This window comes from Crassostrea angulata, chromosome 8, assembly GCF_025612915.1.
Source record: "Crassostrea angulata isolate pt1a10 chromosome 8, ASM2561291v2, whole genome shotgun sequence".
Lineage (NCBI taxonomy): Eukaryota > Metazoa > Mollusca > Bivalvia > Ostreida > Ostreidae > Magallana > Magallana angulata.
This window is the reverse complement of record NC_069118.1, coordinates 35,061,564-35,084,322: the sequence shown is the minus strand read 5'-3', so window position 1 is coordinate 35,084,322 and position 22,759 is coordinate 35,061,564. Positions and strand designations below refer to the sequence as shown.

Genomic DNA, 22,759 nt, shown 5'->3' with positions numbered 1-22,759 from the left:
GTTTTAACCGAATAAATGATAAATGGCATTCACTGTAAAGATGTGTTATTTTCGCAGAATCCAAAGAATTCATAAATGTATATAGGATATTGCTTGTGACAGAACCATTAAATCATTCATTAAGAGTATGGTAATTTCTAAGGATAATTCTTAAAAATGATTGTTTTCCCAACGTCAATAACGTCTAAATATTAGCATTAATAATTACAGAATTCTACCTAATAACAGTCGCACAAATGTTAAATCGCCATCTTGTGAAGTACTGTTATAAAAAATAGAAGTCACAGGGTGTCGAGGACCTTAAACATGTCTTAAAAGTGTTAAATTACACAAATGCATTGGGAAAAGTCGCATTAAAGACAACTCTAGATCTCTAAGGAAGTTTAACGTGAAAGAATGCAAACTTTTACTATGGTGCACTACACCAATCAGTTTCACATGTGACAGGATTTTAAGTTGACCTCTGACCTTCTCCTTTGACAACACAGTTACTTCTTGAATGAAATTATGAATGGTCAATTCTGGTAAATAAGATAATTAATGTGTTATAATTCAGCACATTGTGAAGAAATCATTCTTATTCATGCCTCAATGCCCACAGGGTAATATACAGTCACTGGTACTCAAATTGTTTTGCCTGAAGCTTAAAGCAGTGCTTGGTCCGATTCTATATCAAATATTGTGCACGTTTTTTACCGATTGTTATGCTAAGTATCTGTGTCATTTTAAACCAACATATTTCTTTAGCTGTTCAAAGATTTATAAGAGATTGTGGCAGATTCTTGTAATTTCAATTTTACTGCCTAAACCAAATTTAACAGAACTGTTTATACATGTATGTTTGTTCAATAACTTAACTATATCAGTAATATCCATTTCTATGTACTTTCCATTCTAAACTACTATACAGTTGTTAATTGTTATACTTGGTAAGAACCTCGTAAGTTGTAAGAACTTGTGTTCGAACCATTTGTATATGTTAATACAATAAAATATGTCCAAACCATGTGTAATAATAGACATTGCAGTAGTTTTCCTAGTCAATTAAGCCAAATTTCAATGAAAAAAAATTAGACACAAAATTTGTTAACAAAACAAACAACATAAAAGGGTATCGCGTTATTTCTTCTCATGTTAAAATTCACCCCAGACGTCAAGACGGGTATGATTGTGTAACGACTATGACATCGCAGTAAATAAAGGTCGTAATGTTCAGGCAAATTACAAATAAACATCAGATTCTGTGCATTTTGTTCGCTAATATTTCTGAAGTTTGCTTTGTTAATAATCGATGCATAGCATGCGGGTTGAATAACCCCAATCATTCGGGGGACAAAACCAAACGGTTCCCTTTTCTAAACATCCCATGATGCATTTTGGTTTGTTTTTTCGTTTGCCTAAAAAGAACTTATTTTTATTTACTTTGAATATTTTTAACTTTGAAAGGAGACCAATTCTGCTGGTGTAAATAGGAAAAAGTCAATAACTTTCTGATATAAATGGTGTGTATGGGAAATTATTTGATACTGTAATAACAAAAAAATCGGACCAAGCAGCTTTAAATATCGTTTTGATACTTTTTTCCAAGTAACTTTTCCCAGAACTCGATATTTATTTAGATAGCTTATTTTACAAGCTCAAAGGTTAAGCAAAAGTAGTTGCAATAAATAAAACTTTGTAAATTAAGAAAATGTTCTTGACCTACTGTATAAAATGTATTTTGACCATGTTTTGCTGGACCGAATTTTAAATATCTTCAGTTCTAGTGGGCTATAGACGTAGAAATGGGTACATCAGTAATAAATGTACAATATAGAGCATGCAGTGATTTGTGCTCTTTTACCCATCAGTAGTGTACGTCTACAAGAAACCAGATAGATAAAGTTCACCAGCAGTATCACTAATGTGATAATATGATTGCACCAATGAAAAAAGGGTGCTTATGGCATTTTTTTCACATTTTGTGATTTTACACACATCTCAATGTTGTCAAATCTAAAATCTTATGGCTATACGCTAGTTCTAAGCAGAGTTTTTGCCCATTTACAGTGATACCTGTTTCAGTAATAAACGTAAAATACAGCACTTTGTTAGCATTATCTTATCATATTGTTACATATATTTGTATGCTTGCATTTATGTTTAAAACAAAGGTTTGTTGTTGCTGTTGTTTTTTTTAAATCATAAATAATTAATATTTTCCGCTTTACGGAGATTAACGGAAAATATTGTCTTGTTGATTCGAGTAGAAAATTGCACAGAATGCAGAGATTGATTCCGTGTTTTGAATGTACATGTATTTTTTACCAACTCTCAACCGACCTTTGCCAGTAACCCAAAGTTAGATACACCGTCAGTGCGCTGTCTTCTAGCTGTATCATCGGTGTCTATGTATTCTGCATTTCAAAATCATTTGTGAATCTTACACACTTCATTAAAACCGTAAAGCATTATATGGATCCGCTCTATCGACTAAAATAAATGTGAAAATAAAGCCCATGTCCTAAAGTGATCATTAAACTGTTCTTCGGTAATGGTCACAAGAAAATGACAGAGAAGTAAGACTGGTCTTGACGATTACAAAGTTATTGATTGATTTATGCTGATCGAATTTAAAAAGATAAGTTCCCATTGAAAAAAATAAGTCAAGTTCAACGTTTTTAATATTTAACAATTACGTATATAACGATTGATCGGTATTAAAGCATGAAATGGCGAGTCAATAGTTTCATACAGTAGTAAACACAGACGTTGATACTCTTCCATGGCCATTTTGTTGTTCTTTGTTTACATATATAACTTGAAATAAGAAGTTTTAATTTATAGAATAAGAGAATGTTTGAATCATTCTCTGGAATTAAAATCAAGATAGAAACTATCTGTATATTTAATTTCATGCTTGTGTTCTTCACAAGGAATCAGATTACCAATCCAGAATTTGACTTTTTAACACCTTCTAATTATAGAATTATAGATTGTGTTTATAAACACATACAACAGTATCAGTAGTGCATGTGTACAGGAAACCAGATAGGCAATGTTCACTCACAGTACCACTCAGGTGATAATATGTATCAGTTCGAGTGTGTATGTCATGTGATGTATTTACCTATATGAATAGTGTAACAGTTATATCACATATCGATTGAGTAAGGCCATAATTGGCTGATAGGGATGTCCCCAACCTAGTGAATAGAGTTCACCGATCAGGCTGTCCCTAGCCCAGTGAGTAGTGTTCACTGAACAAGCGTACCCTGGGTTCCGAGGTCTTCCGATGTCCTAGCACAATCGGGAGGCATCGGGAGCCAGGCTAGATCGACTGTCCCATGCGAGGTGAGTAGTGTTCACCGAACAGGCTATCCCTAGCCCAGTGAGTAGTGTTCACTGAACAAGCTTACCCTGGGTTCCGAGGCCTTCCGATGTGCTTGCTCAATCGGGAGGCATCGGGAGCCAGCCTATATCGAGTGTCCCATGCGAGGTGAGTAGTGTTCACCGATCAGGCTGTCCCTAGCCCAGTGAGTAGTGTTCACTGAACAGGTGTACCTTGGGTTCCGAGGCCTTCCGATGTGCTTGCTCAATCGGGAGGCATCGGGAGCCAGCCTATATCGAGTGTCCCATGCGAGGTGAGAAGTGTTCACCGATCAGGCTATCCCTAGCCCAGTGAGTAGTGTTCACTGAACAGGTGTACCCTGGGTTCCGAGGCCTTCCGATGTCCTGCACAATCGGAAGGCATCGGGAGCCAGGCTAGATCGACTGTCCCATGCGAGGTGAGTAGTGTTCACCGATATGGCTTTCCATAGCCCAGTGAGTAGTGTTCACTGAACAAGCGTACCCTGGGGTCCGAGGCCTTCCGATGTCCTGCACAATCGGGAGGCATCGGGAGCCAGGCTAGATCGACTGTCCCAAGCGAGGTGAGTAGTGTTCACCGATCAGGCTGTCCCTAGCCCAGTGAGTAGTGTTCACTGAACAAGCGTACCCTGGGTTCCGAGGCCTTCCGATGTCCTGCACAATCGGGAGGCATCGGGAGCCAGGCTAGATCAAGTGTCCCATGCGAGGTGAGTAGTGTTCACCGATCAGGCTATCCCTAGCCCAGTGAGTAGTGTTCACTGAACAGGTGTACCCTGGGTATGAGGCCTTCCGATGTGCTTGTACAATCGGAAGGCCTCTGGAACTAAGCTAGATCTGCCGTCCCTAGCCCAGTGAGTAGTGTTCACCGATAACGGTGTCCCCCAGACTAGTAAGAAGTATTCACCGATCAAGCGTATCTGTATTTGCACAGTCGGAAGGCCTCGGGAAGTAGGGTAGAGCCGAGTGATTAGTGTTCGCTGATCTGTTGTGTTTATATAGTTGAGAATATTAATTAAATATGTAGTTGATGTCCGCTGATTGATTTATATGAGATTGTTATAAGCGACATTTAATTTGATATTGTCAAAATAACTGTTGTCTATTTCTACATGGGAGAGTTCACCGATTGATTGACTGTGAGTTGACTTTTTGAAATTTTATTAGGCAATGTCATTTTTCTATGAATTACAAATACATGTAATTGAGTTTGTAAAATGGAAATTTTACAGTGTGAAAAACTGACTACCACTATACCTACATTTACATATATTTGATATACCTTTTATGCATTATTTTAAGTTCAAAATACATTTTCTGAATTAACGGTACTCGGTAGTGTCTGAATATCATGAAAAGAATTTAAGGTGGCGGATCTCATTATTACAATACTACTAGTACAGGCACCTATCTATGTGGGCATTTTGTTTCTTGTGGGTTTTTTCTTCAAAAAAGTCGGTAGGTAACTTCGGATCGTGTTACTATATACTGTATCTTGTTCATTTGCTCCACATCTATAGTTTACATTCGATAAGGTCACCAAATTAAGTTAGATATGGATTAAAATACAATTGCTTTTGATTCTATCTATATAAGTAATGAACAAGAGATTTTTTCGAACTATAGCATGGTTTATTTCCATTTAGAAATGTTTTAAATTGTTTACGCTAATAAATCAAGACAGTAACTGCCAACACATTTCACTCCAATGGTTGACTTTAGTAAATTGCAATTAATAATAAGATGCCATGCCTAAACTGTAGTCAGTCCTTGGCTAGCTCATTCTCCGACGTGGAGGTCCTTTGTATCTGTGGTCGATCATTTCTCTATAACTATTTCACACTGAACTTTAGACAGTAAGCAAAATAATAACACAAAAAAACCATTCATTCAAAAAATTATTTTATTCATATTTCAAAGTACATAATGAGGGTAAAAAAAATCACGTAAAAAAACTTATATTATAAATAAAATAGAGAACAAACAATATATATAATCATATACATGTACGTATATTGTACTAATTTATCACGTCTTACCCCTTCCAAGTCATTAACATGTATAATTGTACCATTATACCACATGTTTTATCCCTCCTATGTCATATACATGTATACTTGTACCATTATGTCACGTTTTGTCAAGTCCTATACATGTATAAACGTGTCTTTCCCATTACTACCGTTTTCAATTCACAGTCACACATGCAATGTCTGGTACAAAGACGAGGCTGTCACCATTAACGTGTCACAACACTGATTTATAGACTGGTCTGTCTCAATAAGTCAACATCACAAAGTAAATAAATAAACTACTACATAATACATGTATGCCCTATTTTTCGATTTTGCATTCAGAGGTACATTTGCACAAGCATTCATTCAGATCACGGTTTCCCTTTGTCGATGACCGAGCGACTAAGTCTTTACAGAAAAGTTCTCTTTATCAAGAATATGTCGAATGCCGTGGTACACGTCAATCACAAATTTGGAGGGTTTGGCGAGTTCCGGTTCGTTTTCAATGTCACGGTGTCCATGATAGATATCGACGTCATCATCAGACGACTCTTCCTCTTCCGGTTTGTAGACCCCGGTGCCCACAAGAAGGCTCTCCATGGCTAGCACCGTCTGTTGGTAGAGGTGAGAGTTGTTTGGAATGGATCTGGAGCGAGGGAGGTAGTTCACTTCTTCATTGTCGATACATTCCGACTGTCTTCGCAGAAAGCGGTGGTACAGGTTGGCCCCCACTATATCCACAGATGGGTTATCACTGAAATAGCATACATGGATTCCATTATTCCCGGTAGAGAATTTCAGAATAAAAACTCGCAAAAACAAAAGAATAGAAATTGTTTCTTACCCGATAAAGTACAGCTTCTTTATTGGGTTTTGGATTCCTAGTTTCTGGGCAACGTCTGCAATGCAGTGCTCAGCGTACCTGTAGGTTATTTCACAAGGCTTCCCGATCAGCGCTGTGTAGTCCAACTCACGACCCGTAATTTTCTAAAAGAGGATACAAATTTGTTATATATAAATCCATTACTATAAAATTGACTTATTTGAAGATCTTATGTATCTAGAAGTATCCATGAAGAATGGTGTCCGTACCTTGTATAAGCTTTCCAGACATAGCAGGAACGAGCCATGGCCGAATCGCGGCATACAGGCACGGTCCATGAATACCAAATCCATATTGCAGGCGATGATCGGCAGCGGTTTGACGCCCATGATAGAGGAGGGCGCCCGGGTGGGCTTGCCTTCAGTCAGTAGGAGGTCGATCAGCAGCTGGAGGTTGGTCTCCCATAGTTTGGGCTCCCCGATCATCAGGATCGCCTCTACCCTGGGGAAGGATGGGTCGTCGTGGTACGTCCCGGCAGCCTACACAATGAACATACATACAGAATGAATATCTACATTGCTAAACAATTAAACATGACCGTTATGTATTTGATAACTATTAGAATTTCATGTAAAATCGTTCTCACCACGCGTTTTCTGTTATCGTGGTCCACCATGTCCAGGAATGGGTAAGCTTTCTGAATGTCTTCAATCGTACAGACTTTTGTAAAACCGATACTGACGTCATCAAGGAATAAACGTAGTGCACTGTCAAATCATGCTGTACAATTTATCACATATTTATACCTTATGTACATGTAAGTCAAGATTGATTTGTTTTAAACTTGAAATAGAAAGGATACTCAAGGGCAATGTCTCTGCGATGCTCTTGACCGATGACCAGCACGTGCTTGTCGTGGAACTCGGTCAATAATTTGGCAGGAGTTGGTGCGTGGATAACCATATCCGGTAAAACCTATCAAATTGTGAGTATGATTAAGGGGGTGATTTTAATGAGTTACATAGTGCCAGATAGGACCTTTACAATGCACATACAACGTTTAACAATGTACTTATAAATGTAACTATACAACCACACTGTTGCATGAATATAAAAGGGAAAAGATGTAATATTTTTCAGGAGAAAAAACAAATTTTAAGAGATATAAATAGATCTAGCCACAAGTTTATCAATAGAGGTTGACAGTGGCCTATAACACTGACCTGTACGTTGAACCACTTGCTGATCTGCCTGGCTTTGTCCTCGCTCCTGTTGCAGGCGTTAGTGACGAAGGCCACGGGGACTTTCAGGTTCCCCTCCTCATCCTGCAGCAGCTTGAGGGCCTTCACGGCGGGCTCCAGGGGGTTCGTCCCCCGGGCTAACACCCCGTCCACGTCAAACAGTATACCGAAATCTGGCTGTGGAGGAGAATGGATAACCCCGTTATAAACAACCGATTCAGTGTATCGTGATAATTCTGTATAACTGTCACATTATAACGTCTATTGACGCCAGTAATGCAAATATTGATGCACCTACTGTGTATTTAATATTGACATGAGACAATTGTCTACTTAGCTTCAAAAAATAACTTATGCAATATCCCATTTTTAGGGATCTTTTCGTTAGAATACCCATCGGCAGGCGAATGTTACTCTACTGGCCTAAATTTCGCTTTAACCGGAAAGAAAACAAAACCACGTGACTGAACTTTGTTTACAAACATTGCCATGCGGATTTTTTTTTCACAAACGGTGAAATGTTATGAAACAACAGCGGCAAATAAATTAGTTAATTTACTATTGGTAAATTAATTCAAATATGAAAACAACAAAGTTTTCATAAGTTACTAGAATCATTTTGAATTCAAGATATTTTATCATATATACACAGCAAAATTGATCGAATTACCTGTGATGATTTCAAGGTCTCCTCCAAGTTGTCATTCAGGTAGAAATCGGTCCCGCTGCTCTCGGAGCCGTCTACAAGAAAAAGCAAAATAAATCAAGATGAAGAAAGCATCAAGTTCTATGCTTCCCTGGTGTATACCGGGTATATCCCCTGAAGCAGCCAGCTATCTGTATCAAATATTTTTTCCCCAAACAACTGAATCACCTGTAGAATATCCCGACTCGTGACGAATTCTGGAGATTAACATGTTGTTGTATTAATGCTTCTGTCTTATACTACTGCTGGCCAGTGTCGAGTTCTGGTTTTTATAGAGTTTTGAATCGGCGTAGTAAGTGCAAATCATTTCATTGGGTGAAACAACCCAGCGCTCGGGTCGTTCATAACTCAGGGTCAAAACTCTCTCCCCTAATGTAGGTCAACTATCAAACTCCGGTCACGGTGCCGAAAAAAAATTGTTTGTAGAATTATCATGTTTATTTGCCACGAACTGCGTTACATGTCTGACCGCATTTTTTGCTGTTTATTATTTTGTTGTTTGTGATTTTTTTTATTCATTTATCTATGATTAATTCAGTGCTCACAACAGATGTTGCGTTGTGTTTGTGTAATTTGATTGTTGACGTGTAAATTAAAGTTCACAGATATAAATAGATTTATACAGTAAAATAGGACAATATATCACTTCATGTGTTTATTAATAAGACCAAAATTGTGGGTTTCATAAAAAGGAAATGAATTAAATGATTATGCGAAAAAAATTTTAAGCATGCAGACACTATGTCAGTAGTTTGAATTATGAAAAATTAAGGACATGAATCATTTTTAGTGATTTATAAAATTTTTTTTTTTAAAGATCTTCAAGAGCGCGCATACACTCATTATATGCAATAGATGCAATCATTATAAATTGTACATTTTAATGAAAACACAAGTTCATAATCAAGGGGACTTTGAATAGTTATATGCACGATCATCGAGCCTCTAAAAAATCCCACATAACAATTTATTCAGAAGGAAAGGCCAGTCATAATATGGATAGATTATATTCAAGGCCCACACTACGTAAGACGAATTTAGATCAGTAAACCAAGGCAGTGGTAGATGTAGGGTGCACGTTGAGTAACATGTGAAGTCTCGAGAGAGAGCAGGTCAGGCTCTCTGTGTCTGATTTATCAGTAATCACGCCGATCCAGCATGGAACTCCTTTAGAACCTTGGAATTCCCCTCTGGTCGAAATCGGGAACACAACATGAGCACGTGAAAAGAGGATGTAAACAAATCCACGTGGTTTATGACGTCAGTTGCACTTTATGGTCGGTTTTTGCTGCTTTCTTATCTGCATTAAAATAATGTTGTTTACTTTTGAATTTCGTATGGAAATTTCTCGATTCAGTAGATTCCGGCAATATTTAGTTTCGGCTAAGTTATGTAATTTACGAGTTTAGTTCTAACAAGCTGTCCATTTATTTCATGAATATTTATATATTTGGTCGATCAGTATTGTGATGTGAAATTGGGTTACATCTCTCTCTCTCTCTCTCTCTCTCTCTCTCTCTCTCTCTCTCTCTCTCTCTCATTTTTTCTCTTTATTTGTTTAGTACGGACTTTTTTAACGCATTCTTTAGCTGAATAAAAATAGGTCTTCATTTTCTTGCTCACAACAAAAAGAAATTAAAACAGTTTATTTTTGTCGCCCAAACGGGTTTTTACATAAGTAATTCAACCACAGTCGTCATGAAAACAATTGTAGATGTAAACAATAACATAATCTCTTATGTACGTATGTAAGTGTGTGGTATAATATCACAATATTTGTTCCCGTTTGTTTACAAGGGTTTAATAAAGGTGAATTTAAGTGTCTGATTATTATTACTTGAATTGATTGACTACATATATTTCTTGTGTAAATTACAGAATAAATAACCATGCAGTTTGAGAAAATGTTCTTTGTAAATTTTAAGTAGAAGGAAAAAAATAATGTTATATAATTAAATGATATAGCATGTTTGTATGCTGTAATATTGCACGTTTGTGAATCAAGATATGAAATGAAAACATGATATAATATGGCTCTCTGTTTTCCCTTTTATCGTCGAATAAGTACATATCGCGCGTTTATTTCGTCGTCCGAAACACTTGCTGACAGTGCGTAAAGGTAAAAGTTTGTCAGTTTGTTTTTATGTAATAAAAGGATTAATATTTGAACACATATCAAAGATAGTGTAATCAGAATGAGGTTTATTTGACCATGACTGTGTTTGGTCTGGACTTGCGCCCTCGCCTTTGGGACAGTTCTTCTAAGAGTTCGCCAGTGGTAAAGATTAAGATCTTCTTGTTGCGATGCAATTTTGGATAGCCGAGACTGTAATCCGTTTCTTTCCAATATCTGTGACAATTTGATGTGTATTTCTCGCCTTTACATAGGTATCCTTCAAGTTCTAGTACTTTTGTTTATCAATATCATGCACCCCGAGGACTAAAAGGATCACCAAAGTTAATTAGTCAAAATTAATTAGACAAAGTTCATTAAACAAAACTCAAGGCATCCAGTTTCCTGATTTCATCACCAAAGTTTAGGTTGAGTCGAAATTCCATAACAAACTAAATAAGATAAAAACAACAACATGCTTGATAATATTTTGCTGTATTGACGACAGATTAGAGTGTGTGCAGCAAGGTCACTCCTCGATATGGGTACGACAGTTGTCGTCTGCGTGGTGATAACGCGGGGTATACGCAGACGTCCCCTTGTCACCATTATGACTGTATTTACTGTCGCCTGCACTTTGTCACTCCAGACATCACAGCAAACAAAGATTGCAGGAATGCATATTAATATTAGATATCATAATTACATTAATTTACAAGATAGAGGAAATCGCAATCTTTCACTAATTATCCTCGTAACAGAAAGTTTAAAACAACTGGTTTTCCAAAGCTTTCACGTGCATTATGACATCACGTAATGATGCTTGCTACTGGTGATTGCCCCGTTTCTTGTCTTGGGTGGATGAATCACGATCATGAGGTGTAATTAGGACAATTAATGAGCTTGTCACCTGACACGTAGACATCAGTATCATATACATGTATATACATTGTACTTACGGGGGGGGGGGGGGGGGGGGGGGGTTCAACTAACTATAATCTATTTGGCCTTAAAATTCATACTGTCCCGAGAAATTCTTATCTACTGAATTCAAGGCCACAAATTGATTTCATGAATAAGTCCTATGTGTCCCATTTCACAGGTCAATAAGTTAGCACTTGTCCGAAAATGACCATGAATATACTTTTTCAGATATAGATATGAAAATAAAATATATGTTTTTTCATTGTAAAAATGTCTGCAATTGATATCAACAAACATTTGTGTTTTCGATGTATGATTATGAAAAAAAAAATACTTTTTAAAGTACATCATGCATTTACGGTTGGAACTTTCAGTTTAATGACCCTGTGCATATTTCAAAGGTGAGAGGGTGAATGAAAATAGATCTATGTACTATTTAATACTTACATTTTCCAGTGTCTTTGTCTTTGATAAAAAATGAATCAATTTTGTAACGGATAGTTCAATGCATTTCATCAATGACTATTTTAATATTTAATCGTATAATTGCTGAAAATTGTATTAATAAAAGTAATAAGGAATCATTCTTTTGAAATTATGAGGTGATAAAATACGGTCAGGCGTAATCAAATCTATCATAAATCCCTTCGGGTTTTATTGGATTTGATCACCCCGACCGTATTTGATAGCCTCAAAATACTCATGGAATGATTCTTTATCAAATAAATATAATATTTACATAAATATGAATAAATAAACAATTCTGGTTAATTCATCGTATGCCGCTGAAATAATAACAATATTATAATCATAAATTTTATGATGAATTATTTAGAAGAAATAGGATATATTTTTCAATGTATTAAAAGATTATTGCGCCGCTGCCAGTGCAAGTTGAGGTTCGGCTGTCACGTGCAAGGTCTTTTTCATACATTTTAGCTTTTAATGACCGTTTTGTCATTAGAAAATCTGCGTCGTGAGTTATTGAAATAAACAATTCTGTTCACATGTGCGTAATTAAATAGAACCTATGCACACGGACTGCATATAAGATGTTTTATATATATAGATAGACTATGCCTAGTACACAACGATGTCTTAATGTATATATCTATATATATCGCCCGCTCTCGGTTAATCTAGAGAATAGGGTGCGTTCTTAAAGGGTTTACATACCTCCTAAAACACGTACAGACAACATATCCAGGGGCTGGGCGGTGGGATTCAGATCCAGCGGGAATCTGAGGGCTTTTATACGGGGGTCGACCGATGAACCCAACCACACATTGAATGCGTGACTTTAGATATAGAGCAGGTCATCTCAATACCAAGATTTCCGGGGGTCTAGATAACCTAGCTTTGTTTATTTTTTTTAATAATAAAAATAATATTCTAATGATCTGTATATATATATATACGTTCATTACATTATGCCTCATGATTTGTGCACATAAGATGACGTAAAGGAAAACATTTCCTTTTTAGCTTTAGGAATTCGCCTTGTTCCCAAGAGAGAACGAGTCAAGGCGACTGTGGCATTTATACCTGAAAGTGATACATTTTTAAAAGAATAAAAACAAACAATATGTTATCTTCAAATCCCGATCACGTCTATAGGATTCTTTATTTAGAATGGCCTATTTACAAACGTTTGTGTTCACGAACAGGTCCAAAACCAATGTCTTCGAATTATTTAACCATATAGGCGCATGTTTTATAAGTATATACAACTGAAATATAACATACTAGTCTCAATATCAAAATAAATCTATCATGCACTCTGTATAGTTATTATATTTAAGAGTGTCCAGAGCCTTTGCAAAAGGATTTTTAACCTTTTTGAAAAGGCCTCGTCACGTGAGCGACATACATCTCCCGTCACCAATACAAAAAATAGACCTTTTAAGTATAATTATACCTGTAATATGAGTAAATATAGTTTTAAACAATAAAGACCAGTTTGTTATCACCTGTATCAGCTACATCTGTATTTGTTTTATATTGGTGACATCGCACACTAGTATTTATTTAAAAGTTGATCCATACCTTGACCTGAACACTGATATCTTCGTTAGCAGTGGATACACGGTACAGTTTGAAGGCCCCCATCTCCCCTTTCTTGTAATTAATACCATTTAATTAATTACTTGCAATGCATATGTCATAAATACAATATCATTAGGCTTTGCTACGTTCGCCTCTAACTTCATAATTAAATTTTTTTTTCTTTGAACTTTTATTTTTTTTATTTTCGTAAATATTTTACTTAGACATTATCGATACAAAGATGCTACAATATGCCACATGTGGATTGAACAATTAATGTTTTAAAACTTATAATTAAATGACATCGATTCGATCATCCAAGAAATCACTTTATATGCAATTAAAGCTTGATGACTTAAAAATGTCTCAAACTTCAAAGATTTACATTGGTGGAACTTCATTGTATATATTACCCTTTCTTATAATTACATACATGTACATTATACTGACTGTGGCATTTACTACAAAATCCACTATTTCGCGTTTTGAATACCAACTGTTTAGCTTACAAAAAGTGTTAAATATATTTTTTAAAACTTGATATCTAATTCCAATGTGTTATTAATTTTAATAGACTATTCTAGATTTTCAACAAACGTCATTTACTGATTTATAAATGGGGGAGGGGGGGGGGGTTCAATAAACTGTTCTAGAAACTGTCAACAAACGCCATTTACTTATTTACAAATTAGGGGAATTTTTCCCCATAAACTATTCTAGAAACTTTCAACAAACGCCATCTGTTTACATAATTATGTAAAAATTTAACAAAATTCATTCTTTCATCATATTAATATTTTACAATTAATTTTCAACATTGCTGAAGGTAATTTAATTCGAAGTTTTTTTTTACCGAGCTCTACAGGAAAAGTCCGAGAAGATTCTTTGTCTTTCTATAAAACAAAAATGTACATGTGAGAACGAGAAGACTGGAACAAGAGTTTAAGGAGGCTGCCCTATAGGTTGACCTTAACTCTGTCGATGATTTCTCTAGCCATTTACTATTATTTAGTAAATAAAAAACCCTAATTTTAGCTTTAAAATGTGAACATTTTCCTGTCCGTTTGAACATAGCTCTTCTTCTTAATAAAATTATTATAGTCTAACGCTGGCAACAACTACCCAGCCGTCTTGAATTTTAGGTTAAAGGAAAGTAAACGTGGACCTTAAATTTCCCTTGAACAAGAATCCTATCTCAAATGTTTTTCTTGCTTTGCTATTTTAGCCTATGATATGCACAGTTTTGGTCTTTGGTGTCTAATCTCTGAAATCAATATACCTTGTATGTTTAACAAATAATATTTAAAATCCAGCAATAATCAGATAAAGGCATAAGCTCTGAGGGATAATCCTGCTTTCGGGGGGGGGGGGGGGAGTGAGTTCGAGGCCAATTTTGGGAACTACTATGCTAATCTAATAAATTTGAATTTTCCATGGGGATCCGGACCGCCACCGACTCCCTTCTGTATGTATCTTATGAAGCGATAAAAAGACAAAAACATTGTGTTTATAGTCTCTATAGAGGACATTTTTAGCAAGGACACAGAAAGACTGATGAACCCTTTGTAGTCAAGCTGGTTCACTTTTTAATTTATGTGTTTATTGATTTATTTTTGGTCTCTTTCTTTTCTTCTTTCTTTTTTTTTTAGGGGGAGGGGGTGTTTTGTCTTTGTTTTTTTTTTATTGGGGGGGGGGGGTCACTAGTAGAACATATACATTCGGTTGTTGGCGGGTTTACTGGTTGATTGTTGTTTTTTTTTGGGACCTTTGTCACCCAGGCACATGCATACTAGTTGACTGTTCCTGTTTGGGAGCCCTGTACCAAGAAAAAATTGTGTAGATGTTGCGTTGATGCTTTGTATGTTGACTTTCATTGGACAAACTGATTTTAGACATTTGACATGAAAAATTCTAATTATAATAGTAAATATTTTGAAGTAGAAAATAACATCTTTAACATATTCATGTACTGGTAATTCATCGTGTTTACTATTTAAATGAGAGTCAAATTTCACTTTTTCATTTTCTTTCATTCCTAATAGATTATTAGTGATACAATTATTGTTCCTTGGTATAAGCTCAAAAGAGAATTTATTCATTCTTATATTAAAACATTTAAGGACACTGTAGAATCAGCAATCAATTACAGCATCTTTCTATGCTCAGCTATTCAAAAAGTATTGCGGAATTCTTGGCATAGATTTAATATAAACAATAACTAAATTAGCTTAAGAAATTCAGTTAAAGAAAAGGTTACACGAGTGCAGGGAAAAAAGTCTTTTTGAACAAGTTTATCAGAGTTATGTTCCTTGCATTAGATTTTACTAAAACCCTTAATTAAGAAATCTCCTTATGTATCAGAGGAATACTTTTAAAAATTTTAATATTCTAATATCAGACAGTACCAAGCTTTGATACCGTTATTTGAAACCCAAATGTATACATGTTACCCACTATTTAATATTTTATTGATATTTAAAAATATATAAACCAGTATACTCTCTCAATATTCAACAGTTTTCACAGCTAGGTCTTCCCCACTACCAACGCCTGACAACATTGTGCCCATTCTCTAAAGTACCAGTGAGTATATTCATGTACATCTCAATCTGTGTATTAAGATACACACCTATTACCCGTAATTCCTCAGTCAGGATCCAAAATGTAATTGTACTGGAATATTGTTTTAATATAACAGCAGAAAACATATAAATCAGACTTTCACAAATTTTATGTACGGAGCTGGTCAGTACAGTCCTCACTGTTGTATTGTCCTCATGTCCTGATGGACTCCATAAGGAGAGGGGCCCCTCACTGTTGTATTGTCCTCTTGTCCTGATGGACTACATAAGGAGAGGGGCCCCTCACTGTTGTATTGTCCTCTTGTCCTGATGGACTACATAAGGAGAGGGGCCCCTCACTGTTGTATTGTCCTCTTGTTCTGATGGACTACATAAGGAGAGGGGCCCCTCATTGTTGTGCTGTCCTCTTCTCCTGCTGTAATTCATACAGGGAGGGGCCCCTTCTAGTGATGACCCCACTCCCCAGACACTCCTCTCCATCATAGAACACCCCATACTGCCCGGGGGTGATGGCTCGGAGGGGTTCCTCCAGTGTCACTATCACTTGGTCCTCACCACACCTAGAAACAGTGCAGGGAATCGATGCTTCTATCCTTTGTATCCTACACTGTAGACGACACACTCTCCCGTCACTGAATCCAGGCGGCTCCTCGCAAATCCATGACGGAACTTTTGCAAAAAATTCCTGATTAAATAATGATGGATGGTTTGTTCCTGGGGCCTATCAGACACAAAAAAAGAAATTAAAATCATCAACAGTTACGACACAAATGCACTTTCCAAAATCTTAACATTAATAAGTGATACTTAAGTTCACAGTCCTTATGAAAATTTCAGAAGAGGGGGTAAAAAGGGGCCCAGGCTTGATTTTCAAGCATGTGTAATTTTCATGTACCCTAAACAAACTCTTGTGCCTTTGTGGATGACTTTTAGTTTATTGCTACTAAATTGTTTAGTAAGTATTGTTTTAAAGCATGTAAAGGGGGATTTTTCCATAATGTTGTTTTAAACTTTATACCCGTATCTAAAGTTGCATAGCTTTGGTAAGAATATATACAAGTAAAATTTAATACTGGGGTGAAACCTTACATTACACTCATAGAATTTTCCTGAAACACTAAAAAAATAAAGCACTGCCTTTAAATTACTAGTACCTGGTCTATTCACACCCTTCAATCAAGAGGAATCAAACAAAACTCTGATTTATAGTAGAATATTTATGATGTTTGCTTACTAAAGATATGTTTACTTTTTCTGACACTATTTGTGCACAAGCATATAATTTTTGGTCTTTATGGTATTTTCTTTATCGTCAGTATGATGCATCCTTACCATGAGAAATAACAATTATGAAATGGAATAAATATCAATAAAATTTGCCCTATATATACAAAAGAAGAATTTTGATTATAAATAAAAAAAAAAATAGCCCTATATACTGACTCTGGAGCCTTTGACCAAGGGACAAAGAGTTTCATAATTTAGGTTGTACATGTACTAGCTTTCATGGTAATCATTACGAGTTTTTACCATATCCTCAGCTATTTCACATGTTAGATGTCAGGAGTAGAGAGGATCGATTTTTAGAATAAATGCACATTCATTATATGTAAATTAATGACCAAGAGAGCCCCTCCCTAACACCAGAGCCCCGGTAAACCAGAGTTCCTTACCCTGGGGTCAAGTATTTCATAATTTTGGTAGAGACCCCCTTGATTTTTAAAACCATGTACTTTATTTGTCTGTTTGACACACAGTACAGATGACACATGGTGATGGATGAAAACAGATTCCAGTTGGTTTAACAACTGTAGATTATCTTAAAATACTTCAGTAAAATAATTTATCTATTATTTAACAGGTTTTATAACTTACTATTATAATGTCCTGAGTAATGTTATTTTTATCCACTATATAACATTTTCCAAATCGACCATGATTTACATGGATAAGCTTTTGTCCCAGGGTGTAATGATGAATGCCTGCAAAAAGAAAACCATTTGTAAAATGTGACAACAACTAGAAGTCACAGAATTTAAAGACCCAAAACAGAAGCAATCAAGTCATCATATGATGTAGCATTATAGACCTAATCTATGCTACATAGGTATGGTCACCTCTATATGCACAGTATACTGCTGTAATAGATCTGTTCTGATTACCTTGATGGGTGCCCACCACCCCTATATATACAGTATACTGCTGTAATAGATCTGTTCTGATTACCTTGATGGGTGCCCACCACCTCTATATGTACAATATACTGCTGTAATAGATCTGTTCTGATTACCTTGATGGGTGCCCACCACCCCTACATGTACAGTATATTACTGTAATAGATCTGTTCTGATTACCTTGATGGGTGCCCACCACCTCTATATGTACAATATACTGCTGTAATAGATCTGTTCTGATTACCTTGATGGGTGCCCACCACCCCTATATGTACAGTATATTACTGTAATAGATCTGTTCTGATTACCTTGATGGGTGCCCACCACCCCTATATATACAGTATACTGCTGTAATAAATCTGTTCTGATTACCTTGATGGGTGCCCACCACCCCTATATATACAGTATACTACTGTAATAAATCTGTTCTGATTACCTTGATGGGTGCCCACCACCCCTATATATACAGTATACTACTGTAATAAATCTGTTCTGATTACCTTGATGGGTGCCCACCACCCCTATATGTACAATATACTGCTGTAATAAATCTGTTCTGATTACCTTGATGGGTGCCCACCACCTCTATATGTACAGTATACTACTGTAATAGATCTGTTCTGATTACCTTGATGGGTGCCCACCACCCCTATATATACAGTATACTGCTGTAATAAATCTGTTCTGATTACCTTGATGGGTGCCCACCACCTCTATATGTACAATATACTGCTGTAATAGACTTGTTCTGATTACCTTGATGGGTGCCCACCACCTCTATATGTACAATATACTGCTGTAATAGATCTGTTCTGATTACCTTGATGGGTGCCCACCACCTCTATATGTACAATATACTGCTGTAATAGACTTGTTCTGATTACCTTGATGGGTGCCCACCACCTCTATATGTACAATATACTGCTGTAATAGATCTGTTCTGATTACCTTGATGGGTGCCCACCACCTCTATATGTACAATATACTGCTGTAATAGATCTGTTCTGATTACCTTGATGGGTGCCCACCACCTCTATATGTACAGTATACTGCTGTAATAGATCTGTTCTGATTACCTTGATGGGTGCCCACCACCCCTATATGTACAATATACTGCTGTAATAGATCTGTTCTGATTACCTTGATGGGTGCCCACCATAACCATATGCACAGTATACTACTGTAATAGATCTGTTCTGATTACCTTGATGGGTGCCCACCACCTCTCCTGTCTCTACATGGATTATGTTGCCTGGTTTTGGCTCTAGATACTGAAAATTGACAAATCTCCATGATAGAATACATGTATATAACTCTAACAGTTCACTGTAGACAAAGTCAGTCATCATGCTGTCCTCACCTGTCCAATGAATGATGGGAAGTCACGTTTACCAACGAAGCAGATTCCCATGCTCTAAAAAAAAGGATGCAGAAAAAAGGGGATTACACTTCTAAATCATCACAGGTAGATGAAATCTCAATCGTTTTCAGATACATATACATCTCATTGTTAATACATGTAATGACAGTTGCTTTGAGACCTCTTTTTTCTTGGCTATTCTTTGGAGTCCTATCTCCGAGGCAATCTGTTTGACCTCAGATTTCTTAAGCTCTCCCAAAGGGAACAACACTTTACGCAAAGCCTGCTGGGATATCTGCGACAAGAAAAATGTCTGGTCTTTCCAAATGTCTTTGGCTCTCAATAACCTTACACCTGAACAAAATTATGAACCAAATAGTTATTTCATATTTGCATATGCAGCTTGCAAATATATTATTCAACAAATCTATATTTCAAAACAAAAGTTGCAAAAAATATCAAATCAAAACTAATTCATCTTGCATTAACTTTATCACGGTGGGTCATAATTCTATATCACTAGATGTATAATGATTTGATAGCTACTTTGATTACCCTGACTAGAATCACCCAATAATAGGTTCTCCCCAACAGAAGTTCGAGCGTAGTGTCCAGTTGCCATGGCATCAGCTGAAAACTGCATCATGGCGTATTTTTGAAACACATTAAACTTGATGTGTCTGTTGCATACAATGTCTGGATTTGGAACGTTGCCATTCTGATACTCCTTTAAGAATGGACTGATTAAAATATAAAATATTACCATATTGCACATTACAGTATTTACACATATTCACATTGCCATTCTGATTGATACTTGTTAAAGAATGGACTGATTACAATATAAAATATTATCATATTATACCAGCAAATTTACTGGTGATTTTTCTTGATATTTGGAGACAACATCTTTATCTCACAGAATTGACATGTCTAAGGAAAATTTTTATATTAAAATTTTCACAGAACATATATCTACACTGCAGGTGCAAAACTTTTTGAGTGTAATAAATATACAGTTTTATTGTGTAGATGAAACTGTAGTTAAGATACCTGAAGACTTCATTCCAGTAATCTTTGACAAAATTCACGTCCTGAAATGGAATTCCAATGTGTTGACAAACAAATTTAGCATCCTCCATGTCACGGTCCGACATACACTGGCCAACCTCATCTTTCTCATCCCAATTCTTCATAAAAACTCCAATTACTTCATAACCTTAAATATAGAACATTTATTGAAGTTATAGCAAGAGCGGCCTATTTCTCAGAAGTTCAGATACCGGTACTAGTATTCCTTAAAGATTCTGTTGTTAAGTTAGGTAGATGATTTATGAATAACAAAACACAACATCCTCTCTTTCAACTTAGAAAACATGTATAGAATTAGGGTGGTTTATACCAATGTTTAATGGTAACCCCATTTAAATCCATTCATAAAATATATGTCATCACTTTACTATAAAATCAACAGTTAATTTTATAGTAAAGATCTAGGGATAAAGATCCTTTTACATTGATTAAGAAGTGCAGCGCCTATGTCCTTTTCTCCTTTTATACTGACATTGACAGGTTATCACCTAAAATTTAACGTCTTCTTTTCGTATTTCCTTATTTCTTGAAATTTTTTGGATAAAGCTTGACATACTTCAAATGATGAACTCCATATTTACACATTTGTTAGATTATATCATTATTTAGAACCCAAAACATCTTGTTTTTGTGTTTTTTAGAATGCCCCGTACTTGCAGAGTTTCTCGATTTACTGTAACAGTTATCAGCTTTGTGATAATAACATGGTAAAATCTGTGTACATTTTGATTTTATTCTCGGCAAAATGTAAATTTGAATTATGCCCCTTCTGGGGTCAGACTAAAGGTTGTAGGGGTTATGATACATAAACGAAACTCATAAAATTATCCATTTGTTTTAATGCCGTAATACACATTGTTATACTTTCATGTTAAATACTGAAATCTGATTGGTTAAGACGCAGTTAATAATATTTACTATTACCCTGAGCGTTAGCAACGCACTTGGCAACGGGAAACATTAAAAAATGTTACATGTGCGAAAATTATGCGCGTACGGTTCGCTGTAGAATTCACGTTATTCCTATATAAAAGCAGTAAAATTTTCTTAAAATTTTTAAAAAAGACATTCAGTATAACAAAATAAATAGTGCCTGTTTGGGAGGATAACAGTTGAAATTGACACCCCTCGAAAACCACTGTCAACCTCCGCTTCGCGTCGGTTGACAATGGTTTTCTCGGGGTGTCAATTTCAACTGTTACCCTCCCAAACAGGCACTATTTATATAATATCGTAGACTATTCAATATATATTTGTGCAATCAGGCGTTAAATGCACTATGAATCTCTCGGAATTAAAGAGATTTAATTTAAAAAACCTATTTGTGATATATAGATTATTACATGGCAATTTTTATATCACATCCTATATTAGCCCAAGAGCCACCGTCAGGCTCCTGGGCTGAGACCTCAGGCTAATATAGGATGCGATATAAAAATTGCCATGTCATGATTTTTATATCATATCCTTATAGAAAATATTTAAAAAACATTAAAAAAAAAAACCATGTGATGAATGATTATTGTTAAAAAGCCGCTCCGTGTCTATATATTCCATCTCTGATAAACTTCCATGAAATTTTTGCACCAGCTGTTTGTATACCAAGTTGACATTGATGTAACCTTTTGACATCATCCTCGGAGATCAGAGTTGAACGACGCATACCAAACTCTACGTCATAATAGCCAATGATTAACAGAAAGGGGTGTGATATAAATTCGATGATTGCAAGAGAGGGGTTTATATCACATAGGTAGGCAAATTTTCTGTTTATATCGCACAGGGCGAAAAAGGATATATTTTCTATAAGTATACGATATATGTTATTCTATCCCTTCTTTGATTTGACATATAATATCATTATTGAATACATATAACATGTACAAACAAAAGGAGTTCACTTCCCCCACTGCTGAAAGTGCAAAGGCGTAAATCAGCGGTAAACAATGATCCTTTAAGCTCTTGTTTAAATCATATTCAGGAAAGTTTTCAAGCAAACCTTCTTTTCTTTATTCGAAACAAATGTCTGAATTAAAAAATATCGGATAGTCGCGTGCTACAAACCCGAACTCTTAGTTTATAGCCGATAACTGGTACAGTACCAGTTCTGTGTACCCCTTATTTTTTTACTGCCCAGTCAAATCCTATTGATCAAGAGATGCAGACATGTTTAGATGTATATTTCTGTTATTTTGTTACCTTTCTGTTTGAGTATATAAGCCGACACGGCGCTGTCAACTCCTCCTGACACACCGCACACAATCCTTCTCAGCCCAGCCAAGGACTTCACCATACTTTCACTTTCACTTTATTCTCATTGGAACTCTTCTGTGTTAAC

The 22,759-nt window shown here is 35.9% G+C and overlaps 2 protein-coding genes across 3 annotated transcripts; both read right to left on the bottom strand.

Moving 5' to 3' along the window:
* Positions 1-5,230: 5,230 nt before the first annotated feature.
* Positions 5,231-12,456, bottom strand: LOC128158486 (haloacid dehalogenase-like hydrolase domain-containing 5). Of its 2 annotated transcripts, none has more exons than XM_052821352.1 (8): positions 12,344-12,456; positions 8,095-8,165; positions 7,407-7,601; positions 7,046-7,158; positions 6,830-6,920; positions 6,453-6,722; positions 6,205-6,347; positions 5,231-6,114 (listed from the first exon to the last, which is right to left on the bottom strand). In XM_052821352.1, exons 1-8 carry the CDS (start codon positions 12,366-12,368, stop codon positions 5,763-5,765), a joined length of 1,260 nt encoding a protein of 419 aa, XP_052677312.1. In that variant the 5' UTR covers positions 12,369-12,456; the 3' UTR covers positions 5,231-5,762. The 2 variants fall into 2 exon arrangements, with proteins under 2 accessions (XP_052677312.1, XP_052677311.1); XM_052821351.1 differs by lacking the exon at positions 12,344-12,456 and adding an exon at positions 8,299-8,454.
* Positions 12,457-15,400: 2,944 nt separating this feature from the next.
* Positions 15,401-22,757, bottom strand: LOC128158485 (mitochondrial tRNA-specific 2-thiouridylase 1-like). The gene is made up of 8 exons (XM_052821350.1): positions 22,621-22,757; positions 20,383-20,548; positions 19,885-20,069; positions 19,511-19,683; positions 19,330-19,383; positions 19,174-19,240; positions 17,671-17,777; positions 15,401-16,516 (listed from the first exon to the last, which is right to left on the bottom strand). Exons 1-8 carry the CDS (start codon positions 22,712-22,714, stop codon positions 16,184-16,186), a joined length of 1,179 nt encoding a protein of 392 aa, XP_052677310.1. The 5' UTR covers positions 22,715-22,757; the 3' UTR covers positions 15,401-16,183.
* Positions 22,758-22,759: the final 2 nt, after the last annotated feature.

Bases quoted from the DNA above. Each gene is read 5' to 3' on its own strand.
- LOC128158485 (XM_052821350.1), bottom strand. From the start codon at position 22,714: ATGGTGAAGTCCTTGGCTGGGCTGAGAAGGATTGTGTGCGGTGTGTCA. The intron at 20,549-22,620 runs GTAACAAAATAA...TCTATATTTAAG, and splicing joins TTATATACTCAAACAGAAAG to GTTATGAAGTAATTGGAGTT. The intron at 17,778-19,173 runs GTAATCAGAACA...TTCTTTTTGCAG, and splicing joins GGTGGTGGGCACCCATCAAG to GCATTCATCATTACACCCTG.
- LOC128158486 (XM_052821351.1), bottom strand. From the start codon at position 8,341: ATGTTAATCTCCAGAATTCGTCACGAGTCGGGATATTCTACAG. The intron at 7,602-8,094 runs GTAATTCGATCA...TCTCCTCCACAG, and splicing joins AGACCTTGAAATCATCACAG to CCAGATTTCGGTATACTGTT. The intron at 6,115-6,204 runs GTAAGAAACAAT...ATGCTATTTCAG, and splicing joins AAGAAGCTGTACTTTATCGG to TGATAACCCATCTGTGGATA.